We start from the raw sequence: 18,869 nt of genomic DNA, 5'->3' as shown, positions 1-18,869 counted from the left end.
CGTGGTGGCATGTGCTTGTAGTCCCAGCTACTTGGGAGGCTAAGGCTGGAGGATGGCTTGAGCCCAGGAGGTGGAGGTTGCAGTGAGCTGAGATTGTGCCATTATGCTCCAGTCTGGGTAAGAGTGAGACTCTGTCTCAAAAAAAAAAAAAAAAAAAAAAAAAATCCCAGTTTACTGAAATAATAAATAAGTATGCAAACCGTGTCTCTTTATTTGCTGATACTGTTTGCCAACTTCATGGTAATGAGATACTGACCCGTGACTACTCATCTCTTTCTCAGTAGCTACCACTGGGGCATTCTCTGGAAAGACTCTGGAACCTGGGAATGACAACACAGGCAAGTACAAAAGCACACAGGGAATGGTACACCATGGCTGCTCGGGTGACAGGCTCCTAGGGTTACATAACTCTGTACTCCCCATACTGCAGACTTCATGCTTGCTTTCTTTTCTCTCAGAGGCCACAAGTTCCACAGGAGGGGTCAGGGCCACCAGATCAGAAGCTCCAGGAGGTAAGCTTCGTCAGTCCCAGACCTCAGGGTTCTCCTCATTTCCCTGTTGTGCTAAGGTGAACACATGAATGAGAATGAGGGCCAAGGAAAGGGGGTTACTTCTTGCCTGGAAGCACAACATATATTCTGACCATCCTGAGTAGTCCTGCTAAAGAATTTGATTCACTGGCTTATGTATGTCAGGCATTGCTCCATGACCTGTGTAACAGTGTTAGTTCTCTGGACACCTAGCTGAGGCCCACTGACCTGCAGCAGTCTTCTTGGAACCCTGATTGTCCCCGCTCTGCTCATCATGATTCCACAAAGTACTATCACCTGCTGCCATCTGTCAAACATATTTGTTACACTTCTTGTTTATTTCCTGTGTTCTCTCTCCCACAAATGTAAATCACATGAGGCAGAGACTTTCTTCTTCTCACTGTCAGACACAGTGAAAATTCTTCTAGAATATGAGGTGAGTGACAGGCATATTCTTATGTAGAATGTCACTTTGGTTACTTCAATTGGTACCAACACAGTTGCCCTTGGTGTCAGCAGCAGCTCACAGGATCCCATGCCAGTTCTCACAGGCTACATAAAGACACTAAAGGAAGCTATAAACATCTATGTGTTTATTCTTAAAAACATGATAATCACAGGATTACCTGTTCCATAAAGGAAAACACTTAGAATGTTCAAGACTTTTCCTTGCTCCTGGATCACCAGAGAGCCAAGTCACTGGATATGAAATCTGTAAAGTGCGATTAAACTTTCTTCTTTCTAAATAGGCTGTGATGGAAGAAGTAGTCAGTAGCAAAACAATAGTCAATGCATTGGAGGGAAAACCATCATGGTTCATTTCCCTCTGAAACAGAGAATCTGAGGAAAGGTCTTCCAGTGGATCAAGGCAGCATTGCTGTTTCCAGTGTTGTTTGTCCTATTAGCTCCTTTACCTTCTCATTTTAGGTACCTCTGGTGAATTCCCAGGGACAACATTTACATCTGGAGGTTCCCACACAGGTAGTTGAATGGGAAGGAAATCTGCATCTTGAATGGATGATGACTTTGTAGAGCTGCAGTCGTGAAAGAGTGACTCAATGCTTTTTACCAGTGTCTCCCAGACCCCTTGATCCTATTCTTTCCTTTCTCAGAGGCCACAACTTTCACAGGAGGCAGGGGCAGTAAAGGAACTGAATCCAGAGCAGATGAGGACGAGCAGCCCATAATTCGCATGTTACTGTGAATCTTGACTCATTAGGGTGACTTGTTTGGGAGTGACTTTTCTGCAGAATATTATGCATTTATTTAGGGATAATGAATCTTAGGCCCAGTAGAACTTCCTTTAGATTTTATAGTTTCTAAAACTTTGTCAATAGCCTCTTTTATACTGAGATATCTATTGCATTTGTTCTGAGAACTTCCTCCTGTGAGGTTACATAGAAATGTTGCCAGGGTATTACTAGGAACCATGAACAGTTTGTTGTAGGGAAGAAGAGAAAACTTAAGTGAACCTTAGAAACGTTCCTAAAGAGTGGTTTTGATGACTTAGAAGCAAGAGAAATGTTTAGTATATTCTTGATGTGTAAGAGTTCCAGGAAAATTGTTTTTGTCTTCCGTATTCTGGGAAGTAAAATAGTAAACATGGGAACCACCACCTGTCTCCTGATGGAAGACCAGAAATATTGCCTTAGGTTGAGGAACCTGACCTTCTGATTGTTTTGCTAGTAAAAGGGATAACGAGAATTATACAGGGTACCACCTCAGGAAGAATCGGTGAAAGTACCATTTATAAATAATTCAGATAAGCCTAGATAGTTTTTAGAGGCAGGCCTACAGGAAAGGGAAAAGTTGATCATCATGGTGATCACACTCTTCCTTGTGTTTCAGCCACCACCAGGGCAGCTCCTGGCACAACTCTTGCCCCTGGCAGTTCCAACACGGGTGAGTCTGCAGGTTGCCAGGGAACCTTCAGAGCTCCTCCCATATTTCGATGTTCGATGTCTCCTCTGCTGCTGTTCTTTCAAGAAGTTGCATCATGTTCTTTTCATGGTCCTTGAATATTTCCTAATATGACTTCCCTGTTTTTCTCTCTCTCAGAGGCCACAGCTTCCCTAGGTGGAAGTGCAACGACAAGAGGTAGAATAACCACCGGTGAGCATTACTGAGTCATTGGACTCACTCTTTAAAAATATCCATTAAAAGTTGTTGCTTGAAATGTATGCATGCTACCCATTTCTGCAACACTGAGCATTGTTAGGTAAAATCTTACCTTCATTCATCAGGTTGGTGCAAAAATAATTGTGGTTTTGCTATTGAAAATCATAACAGATTGGAAACTCAAAAATAGCAAATCAGTGATAGCAAATCAGAAACTCAAAATTTAATTTACTTATACACTTTAAGCAGACATTTCCTCTAGTCCCCAAGGTAATCATGCAGCCATTGGACAGTTATATAGAGAATCCAGAGTGATAGCTGCTAGGACCCTGTTCCTGAACCCTAGAGAAATGGAGACCCAATAAGTAAAAATTCCTTTGGTACTATACCATGGGAAGGATATTATATGAGGAGTATATGGATGACCTTTTGGGATTTAAAGCCCAGTTTCCTGAAATACTGAATAAGAATACAGATTTATCCATTTATGAGGTTGTTACTCTCTGCCCACTTGATGATGACAAGATACTGACCCATGACTACCCATCTCTTTCTTAATAGCTACCACTGGGGCATTCTCTGGAAAGACTCTGCAACCTGGGAACGACAACACAGGCAAGTCAAAAAGCACACAGGGAATGCTACACCGTGGCTGCTCAGGCGACAGGCTCCTAGGGTTACATAACCCTGCACTCCCCATACTGCAGACTTCATTCTTGCTTTTCTCTCAGAGGCCACAAGTTCCACAGGAGGGGTCAGGACCACTAGGTCAAAAGCTCCAGGAGGTATGTTTCGCCCTTCCCAGGCTTTGAGATTCTTCTCATTGCCCTGTTGTGCTGAGGTGAACTCATAAATGAGAATGGTGGCCAAGGAAAAGCGGTTACTTCTTGTCTGGAAGCATGACAACTGACCATCCTGAGTAGTTCTGTTAAGGAGTTTCAGAAACTGGGCCATCTGAGTCAGGCATTGTCACATGGCCTGTGTGACAGTGTTAGTTCCCTGGACACCTGTCTGAGGCCCACTGACCTGCAGCAGCCTTCCTGGAACACTGATTCTCCCCACTCTGCTCATCATGATTCTGCAAAGTACAATCACCTGCTACTATCTTAGTAACATGTTTTTTACATTTCTTGTTTATTTCATCTGTTCCCTCTCCCACAAATGTAAATCACATGAGGCAGAGACCTTTGTCTCTTCTTCTCATTGAAAGAAGACTGTCAGGCACAGTGGAAATGGTTCCAGAATATGAGAGGACTGACAGGCATATTCTTACGTAGAAAGTCACTCTGTTTACTTCAATGGCTACCACCCTCATTTCCCTTCATGTCAGCAGCAGTTCACGGAATCCCATGCCAGTTGGCACAGGCTACAGTAAAACACTAAAGGAGTCTATAAACATATCCTATGTGTTTATTCTTATAAACATGATATTTACAATATTACTTTTTCCACAAAGGAGAACACTTAGAATGTTCAAGACTTTTTCTTGCTCCTGGATCACTGGAGAGCCAAGTCACTGGACACGAAATCTGTAAAGTCAGATTAAACTTCCTTCTTTTTAAATAGCCTGTGATGGAAAAAGTAGCCAGTAGCAAAACCATAGTGTATACATTGCAGGGAAAATCATTCATGATTCATTTTCTTCAGAAACAGAGATTCTGAGGAAAGGTCTTCCAGTGGATCAAGGCAGCATTGCTGTTTCCAGTGTTGTTTGTCCTATTAACTGCTTTACCTTCTCATTGTAGGTACCTCTGGTGAATTCCCTGGGACAACAATTACATCTGGAGGATCCCACACAGGTAGTTGAATGGGAAGGAAATCCTCATCTTGAATGCATGATGACATTGTAGACCTGCAATCACAAAATAGCAACTTGATGCTTTTTGCCAGTGTCTCCCAGACCTCTTGTTTTTATTCTTTCTTTTCTCAGAGACCACAACTTTCACAGGAGGCAGGGGCAGTACAGGAACTGACTCCAGAGCAGGTGAGGATGAGCAGCCCATAATTCGCATGTCATCGTGAATCTTGACTCTCATTAGGATGACTTGTTTGGGAGTGGACTTTTCTGCAGGATATTATGCATTTATTTAGGGATAATGAATCTTAGGCCTGGTAGAACTCCCTTTAGATTTTATATTTTCTAAAACTTTACCAATAGCCTCTTTTATAGTGGGATTTCTATTGAATTTGTTCTGAGAAGTTTCTCCTGTGAGGTTTCATAGAAACGTTGCCAGGGCATTACTGGGAACTATGAACAGTTTTGATCTAGAAAAGAAGAGAAAACTTAAATGAACCTTAGAAACATTCCTAAAGAGTGTTTTTCATGCCTCAGAAACAACAGAAATGTTTAGCATGTTCTTGATGCATTACAGTCCCAGGGAAATTGTTTTCGTCTTCCATATTCTGGGCATAAAATAGTAAATAAGGGGGACACTACCTGTGTCCTGATAAAGACCAGACACATGGTCTCAAGTTGAGGATTTGGACCTCTTGATTGTTTTGCTAGTAAAATGGATAATGAGAATTATACAGGGTACCACATCAGGAAGAATCAGTGACAGTACCATTTATAAATAATTTGGATAGGTCTGGATAGTTTTTAGAGGCAGGCCTACAGGAAAGGGAAAAGTTGATCATCATGGTGATCACACTCTTCCTTTTGTTTCAGCCACCACCAGGGCAGCTCCTGGCACAACTCTTGCCCCTGGCAGTTCCAACACAGGTGAGTCTGCAGGTTGCCAGGGAACCTTCAGAGCTCCTCCCATATTTCGATGTTCGATGTCTCCTTTGCTGCTGTTCTTTCAAGAAGTTGCATCATGTTCTTTTCATGGTCCTTGAATATTTCCTAATATGACTTCCCTGTTTTTCTGTCTCTCAGAGGCCACAGCTTCCCTAGGTGGAAGTGCAACGACAAGGGGTAGAATAACCACCGGTGAGCATTGCTGGGTCGTTGCACTCACTTTTTAAAAATATCCATTAAAGATTATTGCTTGAAATATATGCATGTCACATATTTTTCCACATGGAACATTGTTAGGTAAAATCTTACCTTAATTTATTAAGTATATCAGGTTGGTGCAAAAGTAACTGCAGGTTCGCTGTTGAAATTAATAGCAAATCAGACACTCAAAAATAGCAACTCAGTGATAGCAAATCAGAAACTCAAAATTTAATTTATTTATACACTTTAAGCAGACCATCCCGCTCGTTCCCAAGGTAATCATGCAGCCATTGGACAGTTATGTAGAGAATCTAGAGTGATAGCTGCTAGGAGCCTCTTCCTGAAATCTAGATAAATGGAGACCCAATAAGTTAAATTCCTTTGGTACTATACCGTGGGAAGGATGTTATATGAGGAGTATATGGATGACCTTTTGGGATTTAAAGCCCAGTTTCCTGAAATACTGAATAAGCATACAGATTTACCCATTTGTGAGGTTGTTATTCTTTGCCCACTTGATGATGACAAGGTACTGACCCATGACTACCCATCTCTTTCTTAATAGTTACCACTGGGGCATTCTCTGGAAAGACTCTGCAACCTGGGAATGACAACACAGGTAAGTTCAAAGCCACACAGAGAATGCTACACCATGGCTGCTCGGGTGACAGGCTCCTAGGGTTACATAACCCTGCACTCCCCATACTGCAGACTTCATTCTTGCTTTCTTTTCTCTCAGAGGCCACAAGTTCCACAGGAGGGGTCAGGGTCACTGGGTCAGAAGCTCCAGGAGGTAAGCTTCATCATTTTCAGACTTTGGGGTTCTTCTCACTGCCCTGTTGTGCTGAGGTGAACACATAAATGAGAATGGCAGCCAAGGAAAGGCGGTTACTTCTTGTCTGAAAGCACAATATGTATTCTGACCATCCTGAGTAGTTCTGTTAAGGAGTTTCAGAAACTGAGCCATCTAAGTCAGGCATTGTCCCATGGCCTGTATGACAGTGTTAGTTCCCTGGACACCTGTCTGAGGCCCACTGACCTGCAGCAGCCTTCCTGGAACACTGATTCTCCCCACTCTGCTCATCATGATTCTGCAAAGTACAATCACCTGCTACTATCTTAGTAACATGTTTTTTACATTTCTTGTTTATTTCATCTGTTCCCTCTCCCACAAATGTAAATCACATGAGGCAGAGACCTTTCTTCTAACTGACAGGACTATCAGGCACAGTAGAAATGCATCTAGAATATGAGAGAAATGACAGGCATTTTCTTTTTTTTCTTTTTTCTTTTTTTTTTTTTGTTACACTTTAAGTTCTAGGGTGCATGTGCACAACGTGCAGGTTTGTTACATAGGTATACCTGTGCCATGTTGGTGTGCTGCACCCATTAACTCCTCATTTACATTAGGTATATCTCCTAATGCTATCCCTCCCCACCGCCCTCACAATAGGACCTGGTGTGTGATGATCCCCTTCCTGTGTCCAAGTGATCTCATTGTTCAATTCCCACCTAGGAGTGAGAACATGCGGTATTTGGTTTCCTGTTCTTGGGATAGTTTGCTGAGAATGATGGTTTCCAGCTGCATCCATGTCCCTACAAAGGACACGAACTCATCCTTTTTTATGGCTGCATCGTATTCCATGGTGTATATGTGCCACATTTTCTTAATCCAGTCGTGACAGGCATATTCTTATGTAGAATGTCAGTCTTTTCACTTCAGTAGCTACCACCACAGTTTCCCTTCCTGTCAGCAGCAGTTCACAGGATCCCATGCCAGTTGGCACAGGCTACAGAAAAACACTAAAGGAATCTATAAATGTCTCCTATGTGTTTATTCTTAAAAACATGGTAATCACAGTATTACCTGTTCCACAAAGGAGAACACTTAGAATATTCAAGACTTTCTCTTGCTCCTGGAACACCAGGGAGCCAAGTCACTGGACATGAAATCTGTAAAGTGAATTTAAACTTCCTTCTTTTTGAGTAGGCTGTGATGGAAGAAATAGTACCAAAAAGAAAAAAAAAAGAAAAAAAAAAACAGTAGTGCATACATTGCAGGGAAACCCATTCATGGTTCATTTCCTTCGGAAACAGAGATTCTGAGGAAAGGTCTTCCAGTGGATCAAGGCAGCATTGCTGTTTCCAGTGTTGTTTGTCCTATTAGCTCCTTTACCTTCTCATTGTAGGTACCTCTGGTGAATTCCCTGGGACAACAATCACATCTGGAGGTTCCCACACAGGTAGTTGAATGGGAAGGAAATCCTCATCTTGAATGCATGATGACTTTGTAGAGCTGCAATCATAAAATAGCAACTCATGCTTTTTGCCAGTGTCTCCCAGACCTCTTGATCCTATTCTTCCTTTTCTCAGAGGTCACAACTTTCATAGGAGGCAGGGGCAGTACAGGAACTGAATCCAGAGCAGGGGAGGATGAGCAGCCCATAATTCACATATTACCATGAATCTTGACTCTCATTAGAATGTCTTGTTTGGGCATGGACTTTTCTGCAGAATATTATGCATTTATTTAAGTATAATGCATCTCAGGTCCCACAGAATTTTCTTTAGATTTTACTGTTTATAAAACTTTACCAATAGCCTCTTTTAAAGTGAGATTTCTGTTGCATTTGTTCTGAGATGTTTCTCCTGTGAGGATACTTGGAAATGTTGCAAGGGTATTACTAGGAACTATAAACAGTTTTTATCTAGGGCAGAAGAATTAACTGAAATGAGCCGTAGAAACATACTGAAATAGTGGTTTTCAAACCTCAGAAGCAACAGAAATGTAAAATATATTCTTGATGTGTAAGAGTCCCAGGAAAATTGTTTTTGTCTTCCACATTCTGGGGAGTAAAGTGGTAAACATGGGGGCCACCACCTGTCTCCTGATGGAAGACCAGAAATATTGCCTTAGGTTGAGGAACTGGACCTTCTGATTGTTTTGCTAGTAAAATGGATATGGAGAAAATATACAGGACATGACATCAGGGAGGATCATGGAAAGCACCATTTATAAATAAGATAGATATGGGTAGTTTTAGAGGCAGGCCTACAGGAAAGGGAAAAGTTGATCACCATGGTGATCCCACTTTTCCTTGTTTCAGCCACCACTAGGGCAGTTCCTGCCACAACTCTTGCCCCTGGCAGTTCCAACACGGGTGAGTCTGCATGTTGCCAGGGAACCTTCTGAGCTCTGCCCGTATTTCGATATTCGATGTCTCCTCTGGAGCTGTTCTTTCAAGAAGTTGTATCATGTTCTTTTCATTTTTCTTGAATGTTTCTTAATATGCCTTTCCATTTTTCTGTCTCTCAGGGGCCATAGCTTTCCTAGGTGGAAGTGCAAAAACAAGAGGTGGAATAACCACTGGTGAGCATTGCTGGGTCATTGGACTCACTTTTTAATAATATCCATTAAAGGTTATTGCTTGAAATGTATGCACGCTACCCATTTCTGCAACATTGAGAATTGTTAGGTAAAATCTTACCTTCATTCATTAATTATATTAGGTTGGTGCAAAAGTAACTGTGGTTTTGCTATTGAAAGTAAGAGCAAATCAGAAACTCAAAATTAGCAAATCAGTAATAGCAAATCAGAAACTCAAAATTAAATTTATTTCTATACTTTAAACAACCCTCCCACTAGTTCCCAAGATAATAATGCAGCCATTTGATAGTTATATAAAGAATCTAGGGTGATAGCTGCTAGGACCCTGTTCCTGAAACCTGGAGAAATGGAGACCCAATAAGTAAAAGTTCGTTTGGTAATATACCATGGGAAGGATATTAAATGAGGAGCATATGGATGACCTTTTGGGATTTAAAGCCCAGTTTCCCAAAATATTGAACAGGCATACAGATTTATCCACTTTGAGGTTGTTATTCTTTGCCCATTTGATGATGATAAGGTACTGACCCATGACTACCCATCTCTTTCTTAATAGCTACCACTGGGGCATTCTCTGGAAAGACTCTGGAACCTGGGAACGACAACACAGGCAAGTCAAAAAGCACACAGGGAATGCTACACCATGCCTGCTCGGGTGACAGGCTCCTAGGGTTACATAACCCTGTACTTCCCATATTGTAGATGCATCCTTGCTTTCTTTTCTCTCAGAGGCCACAAGTTCCACCAGAGGGTCAGGACCACCAGATCAGAAGTTCCAGGAAGTAAGCTTCATCAGTCCCAGGCCTCAGAGTTCTCATCATTGCCGTTTTGTGCTCAGGATAACACATAAATGAGAAACGGAGCCAAGGAAGGGGCTTAATTCTTGTCTGGAAGGTCAACATGTATTCTGGCCAACCTGAGTAGTTCTGCTAAGGAGTTTCAGACACTGGGTTATCTAAGTCAGGCATTGTCCCATGGCCTGTGTGACAGTGTTAGTTCTCTGGACACCTGTCTGAGGCCCACTGACCTGCAGCAGCCTCCCCAGAACCCTGATTCTCCCTGCTCTGCTCATCACCACTCTGCATAGCACTATCACCTGCTGCCATCTCTCGAACATATTTATTACACTTCTTGTGTATTTCATGTTTTCCCTCTCCCGTAAACGTAAATCACATGAGGCAGAGACCTTTGTCTATTCTTTTCTCTGAGAAGAGGATGTCAGGCACAGAGGAAATGCTTCCATAATATGAGATGGGTGACTGGTATATTCTCATGCAGAGTGTCACTATGTTTAATTTTTTTTTTTTTTTTTTTGAGACGGAGTCTCGCTCTGTCGCCCAGGTTGGAGTGCGGTGGCCGGATCTCGGCTCACTGGAAGCTCCGCCTCCCGGGTCCACGCCATTCTCCTGTCTCAGCCTCCCAAGTAGCTGGGACTACAGGCGCCCGCTACCACGCCCGGCTAGTTTTTTGTATTTTTTAGTAGAGACGGGGTTTCACCGTGTTAGCCAGGATGGTCTCGATCTCCTGACCTCGTGATCCGCCCGTCTCGGCCTCCCAAAGTGCTGGGATTACAGGCTTGAGCCACCGTGCCCGGCCACTATGTTTAATTTAGCAGCTACCACCATAGTTTCATTTGGTGTCAGCAGCAGTTCACAGAGTCCAAAGCAAGGTAGGATGAACTACTTAAAATCAGCAGGGGAAGGTATAAATATCTCATAGTAGGGCATTGCTCAGCATCTGATAAGCACAATATCGCCAGTTACCGATATGAGAACATTTAGAATGTTCAAGTCTTTTTCTCTTTCCTGGGAGCACAAGGAAAGCACAACATTTGAAGTAAAATCAGGAAAGTGAAGTTAAGCTTCCTTTTTCAGTAGAGTACAGGGGAAGGGATAGTATAAAAACGTTAGTAAGTTGGCAAAAAAATTATTCATGGTTCATATTTTCTGAAACAAGTTTTCAAGAAAGGTCTTTCAGTGTTTCAGGACCACATTGCTGATTCCAGTACTGCTTGCTCTATTAGCTCCTTTACTTTCTCATTTTAGGGACTTCTGGTAAATTCTCTGGGACAACCATTTCATCAGGAGGTTCCAACACAGGTAGTTCAATAAGAAAGACATCATCATCTTGCATGGGTGATAACTTTGTAGAAATTCAGTAATAAAATAGCAACTCAGTACTTTTTACCAGCATCTCAAATTTCCTAGACCTCTTGATTCTTCTCTTTCTTTCCTCAGAGGCCACAACTCTCACAGAAGACAGGAGCAGTACCAGAAGTGAATCCAAAACAGGTGAGGATGGCAGCTCAAGATTTGGGAGTTACCAAGAATCATGATTTACAGGATGACTTGTTTGGAAATAGGCTTTCCTACAGAATATGAAGTAATTTATTTAGGGACAATCTAAGGACAAATATATTTTTTAATCTAATATTTCCCTTAACCTTTTAATACACACTTTTCAAATGGGTTGACTCTTCTAGTTGGGGTGTAAATGAAATGTAATTGTTTTGAGAAATTTCCCTATAACATTACTTTGAAATATTTTCAGTATAGTAGTAGGAACTAAAAGCAGTTTTAACCCTGGGAAGTAGAGGTATATGAATCTTGGAATCATGCCTACATAGATTTTTTTGCCCTAAAATGATAGAAATAATTAGTAATAAGTCAATGGGGACAAAATCACAATTAGATAGCAGGCATTAGTTCTGGTGGTCTATAGTGTAGTGGAGTGCTTGTAGTAAGCAGTATTATAGTATATATTTGAAAATACCTTGAAGAGAGATGTATCACTCCATTTTCATGCTGCTGATAAAGCCATACCTAAGACTGCATAGTTTATAAAGAAAAAGTGGTTTAATGGACTCATAGTTCCACATAACTATGGAGGCCTCACAATCATGGTGGAAGGCAAAACACCTTCCACCATGGTGGTGGCAACACACAAGAGAGAGCTTGTGCAGGGGACCTCCCCTTTATAAAACCATCAGATCTTGTGAGACTTGTTCACTATCACAAAAACAGCAGGAGAAAGACCCACCCCCATGATTCGACTATCTCCCACCGGGTCCTCCCATGACACATGTGAATTGTGGGAGCTACATTTCAAGATGAAATTTGGGTGCGGATACAGCCAAAGCAGATCAAGAGGATTCTAAATTTTCTTACCACAAAGCTATGATAAATGTCAGAGATTATGGTTATGCTAAAGACCATGCCTTGACTATTATACAATGTATGTATATCTATATCAAAACCTCACACTGGAAATATGTAAAATTATATGTAAATTAAAAATGTAATTAGAAATAGATACAATTATTATAAAGCAAATATTTTTTGTTTTCTATTCCTGGCAGTGAAATAGGTATGGGAGAAAACTGTCTGTCTCGCTGTCATGCGATGTCAGCTATAATGCCCCAACTTGGTAGTTTATTAATGAATGGGAAAACACATCAGAGTGGCAGCCAGAGAAAGTGACCTTTGACATCTTAAAGATGTAAACAGATTCCTTCTAGAGGCAGGTCTTCAGGAGACAAACAGGAGTCACTGTGGTGATGCCAGTTCCCATTGTGTTTCAGCCACCACTGGGGTAGTTCCTGCCACAACTGTTGCCCCTGGCCATTCCAAGACAGGTAAGTCAACAGGTTGACATGGAATCTTCCATGTGCCCTCACATAATTAGATATCTCCTTTGTATTATTTTTTGCAGGAGTAGCACCATATCTTCTCCACAATCCTTAAATATACTCCAGGTAACTCTTATCCCTTTGTCTCCCTTAGAGGCCACCACTTTCCTAAGAGTAAGTGGAACAAGCAGCATTGGAAGAGCCACAGGTGAGTGCTATTAGACTAAGACCTGTAATTCCTAATGACACCTTCAATGGTCTTCTGAAAATATCTACATGATTTGTCTATGCTATATTGTGAAAATTCAGAGAAAAAGATTACACAATCATTATATTGCCTCCTTATTTCCTGGGCTTACAAGGGCTTTCATTAAAGCATCATAACGTAAAACCATGACAGATAAATAGGTAATATGGGGAGAAAATTCCAATTTCCCCGCCAAAAAGAAGGACATGATAGTTGGGAACTGTCTCAGTGAAACTGTGTGGAAAGAAATATTGCATGGACAAATACGAATTACTTCTAGCACTGCAAGTGTCAGAGTAATAGTTTGCTTCCAAGTGGGGATTTGAGATTCCTATTCAAATCAGTGGACAAACTGTTGAACTAGTGACACCATCTCTTTGTTATTGTAGGTATTACTAGTGTAGTCTCTGGAAAAACACTGAAATCTGGAAGTTACAAGACAGGCGAGTCTGAAAATACATGCAAAATCTGGACATGGGCACCTTGGTTGACATAGTCTGCCTGCAGCACTGTGTATGGTCTCCCAAACCTTAATCTTTCCCCCTTCCTTTCTTTTCTTTCTCAGGCACCACAGCTTCCATAGTAGGGGGTGACACCAGCCAAGCAGAACGTCCAGGAGGTGAGCTTTTTACTCTGAGGCCTTGGTGCTTTTATCAAATCCCTGTTCTCTGCAGTGAAGACATGGGTATGAAAGTGGGCAGAAGAAAGGAGCCTGCATTTCCTCTGGGAATATAACATGCCAGAGTCAAAACCTGGGTGTGCCTAGGAATTCCCTGGCCTCACCTGACTTATCCCTCTGGATTTCCAGGAGGCCAGGTTTGCAGAGCTAGTTATTATGTAGCAGGGATGAGGGCGAGCCGCTGGATAACCCCTGCTTATCAGGGTCCCTGACCCTTTTATACAATTTGCCTTTTTCCTAAAGTGTTTACTAACATCTTTCACACTGACTTCTTTGTTACATTTACTGTTCATTGTTGTCCTCCAGCTACTAGAATGTAAGGTGCATTAGGAGAGAGGTCTTCGAACATTTCGCTCACCGATACATGCCAAGGGCCTAAAACAATATCACATGAAAGAGATATTTAATAAAGCTTAGTTGAAAGGTGAAATGTTTTATTTGAAGATTTTTTCACTCTACTTTCTTTAATAGGTACAACTGTGGTTTCACCTCGAGTCAGCAGCAGTTCACAGAGCTCCAGACCAGGTAGGAAAGACTAAATACAGTCCTCATATGCTGGGATTAGAGTCAACAAGTTCTATTTTCAAATTCTCTGTATCAAAATGCTTGAGGTGATTGATGAGTAAAATTCAGAAAGATGAACGTGTCATGTGCTTTTTTTTTTTCTCCTGAAGGTACCTCTGTCACACCAGAGAGCTCAGCGTCTGAAAGTGAAACAGGTGAGGAGGAGATAGGGTTCCCATCCACATTCAGTGTGCTTTACGGAAAGGGAACCCCAGTAGCAACAGTGATGGATAGGCGGGCCAGGACATGAAGTGGTAGTCACTTAATTTCCTTACAAAATAGAGGCTTTCAGGAACGTTCTTCCAGTGGATTAAAGCCATATAGCTACTTCCACAACTGATTTAGGAGGTAAAGCCATGTTGATCCCTTTCTTTTTCCACTTTTAGTTACTACAGAAGAATTCTCTGGGACAACTGCTATATCTAGAATGTCCCACACTGGTAGGTTGATAAGCAGGAAATCTCCATGTTTAACCACATAATATAGTTATTAGAGCTGCTTTGATGAAATACCAACCTCATTCTTTTCTCAGTATCCCAAATTCTGATCTCACCATTCATCACTTCCTCCCTCAGAGGCCACAACTTTAATAGAAGGCCGCAGCATTCCTCCATCTGGATCCAGCCCAGGTGAGAATGAGCAGAACACAGCTTAGGGTTTAGCATACATTGTGACTCTCCGTAGACTCATCTGTTGGGAGTGTGTAGGCTCGTCTGTTGGGAGTGTGTTTTCCTGGGTAGTGGTTTGCATTTACTTTCAGTGTTTTCTCACACTGAACATATTCTGGAAAACTCTTAAAACCAACATCTAGCCCCATAGCTGTAACTTTCTAAAGAGGGGCTGGTGGTGCAATCAGCGTAAGAGATTTCTCCTGCAAAGTCATACATACCACTATGGTGTAGGGGAATTGGAAAATAGTGTATTTCTGGAAAGAAAACAATGTAAGTTCTGGAAGCAGGTATACCCCATATAAATGTTTTCTCACTCAAAAAAGCAATAATGATGTGAAATATTTTCCAGTGTTCTTGGCACATGAAAACATTGTTCTGGTTTTCATCCCATGGCAGGCACCACGGCAGCCTCAGGAGGCCAAGCAACTGGGAGCCTGACCAGTGAAGGGGAGAGAAAACCACCCCATTTCCTTGTATGGGAGTGAATGTATGAAATTCAGTGGAAGGGCCTCAATTTGGGCACATTACTATTTCCACTGCTTTGTTAATGCTATGGGTCACAGCAAAGGCATACAATTCTCAGTTCATCAGGAAGAAGTGAAAGGGCTCTTTGATATAACAAAGATACACCCAGATTCCTTCTGGAGGCAGGTCTTCAGAAGACAAACACGAGTCACTGTGATGATCTCAGACCCTTTGTGTTTCAGCCACCATGGGGGTAGCTCCTGGCACAACTGTTGCACCTGGCAGTTCCAACACAGGTGGGTCCCTGAGGTGGCAGATTCCTCCACGAATCCATCTATGACAAATCCTCCTCCAGTGTTACCCTGGGTAGGAGAACTACCATAAGTTTTCCATGGTGTTGAAATATTGTTCATCACTTCTGTCCTGTTGTCCTCTTTCTCAGAGGCCACAACTTCTGTAGGAGAAAGAGAAACAACAAAAGCTGAAATAATCACAGGTGAGCTCTGTTAAGGTATTAACTATTCCTGAAACCTTCCCAAGAATCTGGCCTGAAATATGTAAACACTTTTTTAATTCCCCAGAATTGGCATATTAAGGAAAATCTAACAGATGTCCAACATTTGACATCAATAAATACAGTACAGACCTTTCAAATTTTCCTCCTTATGTCTTGCACCGTGGGTCTAAGGATCCTTCATCACAGCATCATGAGACCCATTCCCTGACAGTTACATAGATGATTTGGGCCCAAGTGTACATTGCTATCATTAAACCCTACGAAAGGGACTAGTGGAAGGGACTTTGTTCTCTCAGAACAAATCACAGTAAACTTGCTCAGGGAATGATATGTTCCATGGGCAAAGTGTGGATTCACTCTCAAAACTAAAGTCCAGAAAAATTAATTTCCTGGTATATTAAAGAAACAGACATTTAATTTGTTTTATTATTAAGAGCCCATGCCCATTAAATTAAGGACCACAAATTAACCAATACAATCCTTTCTAATTTCAGGTACTACTGAGGGCATCTCTGGGAAATCTGTGGAAGCTGGAAGTGCCCACACAGGTCAGGAATTCTGAATGTGGCCTCTTGGGCAATACAGCTTATGGGAGACTCAGAATGTCCTGTGCAGTCTTTTTTTAAAAAAAATATTTTTTATTTTATTTTTCCATAAGTTATTGGGGTACAGGTGGTATTGGGTTACGTGAGTAAGTTCTTTAATGGGGATTTGTGAGATTTTGGTGCACTCATCACCTGAGCAGTATACACTGCACCCTATTTGTAGTCTTTTATCCCTTGCCCCCTCCCACTCTTCCCCCTACCAAGTCCCCAAAGTCCATTGTATCATTCTTATGCCTTTGCGTCCTCATAGCTTAGGACATACGATGCTTGGTTTTCCATTCCTGAGTTACTTCACTTAGAATAATAGTCTCCAGTCTCATCCAGGTCACTGCAAATGCTGTTAATTCTTACCTTCTGTTTCTTTCTCTCTCAGAGGCCACAACTTTCCCAGGAGGCAGTGGGACCACCCAAGCAGGACCACCTGGAGGTGAGCTTTTCAGGCAGTGGCCTGGGGCTCTCATCATCTCTCAATTTTGGTGGCTACAGTAACAAATAATATGAAAGCATTTGAGGAGAAGTCGGCATTCTCTGAGGCCATATTATGTCATAACAGTCTGAAAAGTTATTCTGCTTATAAATTCCATGACCTCAGATGTCTCAGGCAGGCTATCTCCAGTATCCTGGCCTATGGAGACATTTTTGTCTGATATGAGGATTGAGAGTATATTACGTGCATTCCAACCCTCCAGGACTTCCAGTCTTCCTTAGCCAGTTTACATTTCCACCCACAGCTTGACATTTTCTTTTCTTTTTCTTTTTCTTTTACTTTAAGTTCCAGGATATGTGCAGGTTTGTTACATAGGGATACGTGTGCCATGGTGGTTTGCTGCACCTATTGACCCATCCTTTAATTTGCCTTGGTGTGTGATGTCCCCCTCCCTGTGTCCATGCAATCTCATTGCTCAACCCCCTCACTTAAGAGTGAAAACAAGCGGTGTTTGGTTTTCCGTTCCTGTGATAGTTTGCTGAGGATGATGGCCTCCCGCTCCATCCATGTCCCTGCAAAGGACATGATCTCACTCCTTTTTATTCAGCTTGACATTTTCTATCATTTTTCTACTTTAATTATACACGATGCTTATTTTCTGTATCCCCTCACTAGAAAGCTTCATGAAGTCAAGTGATTATTAAAATGCCCTCAAGTTGTTTGAAAGAGTTCTACTTATAAAGATAAAACCATGCTTTGTTTCTCCTGGGGGCACTTCTGTCACAGCAGGGGGCTATGTCTCTGGAAGGCAAACAAATTTAAAGGACTATTCTCCCCTTGCCTTGTAGTAAAAGGGAAAGCCAGTAGCCACACATCTATCCCATGTTGGCCTGGAAAGCCCAGTACTAAGCAGCTGTTCATTTTTATTCTATAGAAACAGTGTACTCAGGAATGGGCTTCCAGTGCTTTAGGGCCACGTTGATGCTTCCAAGCTTAGTTGGGGAGATAATACTCTATAGTTCCATTTTCCTTTTTTGCATTTTATGTACCACTGGAGAATTATCTGGAACAACCATTATGTCTGAAAGTTCCACCACAGGTAGTTTAACAAGAAGGAAATGCCTCTTATTTAATGTCACATGTCACAATATCTCTTTTAGGATGGCTATGATAAAATAACACCCCCAAATCCCCTCTAGTATTCCAAATTCCCAGACTTCACTATTCTACTTTTTCCCTCAGAAGCCACAACTTCCATTGTAGGGAGTGGCACTAGTGGAACTGAACTCAAAACCGGTGACAATAAACAGCCCATACTTTGGCCTCATAAGGATTAGTACTCTCAAGCTTTCCTTGAGAGAGTTTGTGTTTCATTTAGAGACATTGCAAGTAATTCAAAATAGGATTGCTGTTATTTATTTGTTAATTTATTTGGAAAAACTACCAGTCCTAGAATTGAGCCTCCCTTCATCAAGTCGGATGACGGGATGGGATTTTTCCATTGAGTTACAACTCTCACCAGCATTTGAGCTGGAAACCAGAAAGTTTTCTGTGTGAATGTGTGTGAAGAAGAAAAGAGCCTCATGGAAACAGGGAGCATGCATCCATAATTGTGTAGCTAACAATTGGCTTGTCCAACATTTTCTCCTATATCTGAAGTTTCAACACATTTAAACCTTTCTTCCCTCCTCTTTCTATCTCACAGCAGGCATCACTGCAGCAACAGGGAAGCAAGCAGGTGAGCATTGGGAAAATGCATCTAGTTTCTCTTTTGTCAAATTTTCAGTTGTGTTTGTACTTGAAACACTGTCTCTCTATCTCCTTTATTATGAACTGTTGAAAGCAGTAAATACATCAATTTTTCCACCTTCCTTGTGCTCAGAGAAAGAGATTTCTGTTATGGCAAATGGATACAGAAACACAGCATATCCCTTTTAGATTTGGGGCCTCATTTGACTTACTCATTCACTGTGATCATCTCAGTTTCTTTGTGTTTCAGGCATCTCAGTGGTAGGCCCTGCCACAACAGTTGCCCCTGGAAGTTTCAGCACAGGTGAGTCTACTGTGTGGTGGGGAATCCTTTCATGGG

The 18,869-nt window shown here is 41.8% G+C and overlaps 1 protein-coding gene across 1 annotated transcript in view; it reads left to right on the top strand.

Annotated features, from left to right (window-relative positions):
- MUC19 (mucin 19, oligomeric) overlaps positions 1-18,869 on the top strand; it is a 207,261-nt gene that overhangs the window by 132,973 nt on the left and 55,419 nt on the right. The window contains 26 exon segments of the mRNA XM_030939700.1: positions 285-338; positions 459-512; positions 1,458-1,511; positions 1,643-1,693; positions 2,376-2,432; positions 2,589-2,642; positions 3,210-3,263; positions 3,380-3,433; positions 4,394-4,447; positions 5,317-5,370; positions 5,527-5,580; positions 6,155-6,208; positions 6,329-6,382; positions 11,215-11,268; positions 12,558-12,611; positions 12,760-12,813; positions 13,418-13,471; positions 14,003-14,056; positions 14,206-14,250; positions 14,482-14,535; positions 15,163-15,207; positions 15,474-15,527; positions 15,674-15,731; positions 17,830-17,879; positions 18,486-18,518; positions 18,780-18,833. Coding sequence (XP_030795560.1) covers positions 285-338; positions 459-512; positions 1,458-1,511; positions 1,643-1,693; positions 2,376-2,432; positions 2,589-2,642; positions 3,210-3,263; positions 3,380-3,433; positions 4,394-4,447; positions 5,317-5,370; positions 5,527-5,580; positions 6,155-6,208; positions 6,329-6,382; positions 11,215-11,268; positions 12,558-12,611; positions 12,760-12,813; positions 13,418-13,471; positions 14,003-14,056; positions 14,206-14,250; positions 14,482-14,535; positions 15,163-15,207; positions 15,474-15,527; positions 15,674-15,731; positions 17,830-17,879; positions 18,486-18,518; positions 18,780-18,833 — 1,365 coding nt within the window.

Source organism: Rhinopithecus roxellana, chromosome 10 (genome assembly GCF_007565055.1).
Source record: "Rhinopithecus roxellana isolate Shanxi Qingling chromosome 10, ASM756505v1, whole genome shotgun sequence".
NCBI classification, from domain to species: domain Eukaryota; kingdom Metazoa; phylum Chordata; class Mammalia; order Primates; family Cercopithecidae; genus Rhinopithecus; species Rhinopithecus roxellana.
The sequence above is the reverse complement of the archived record's forward strand: the minus strand, read 5'-3'. Positions and strand labels throughout refer to the sequence as shown.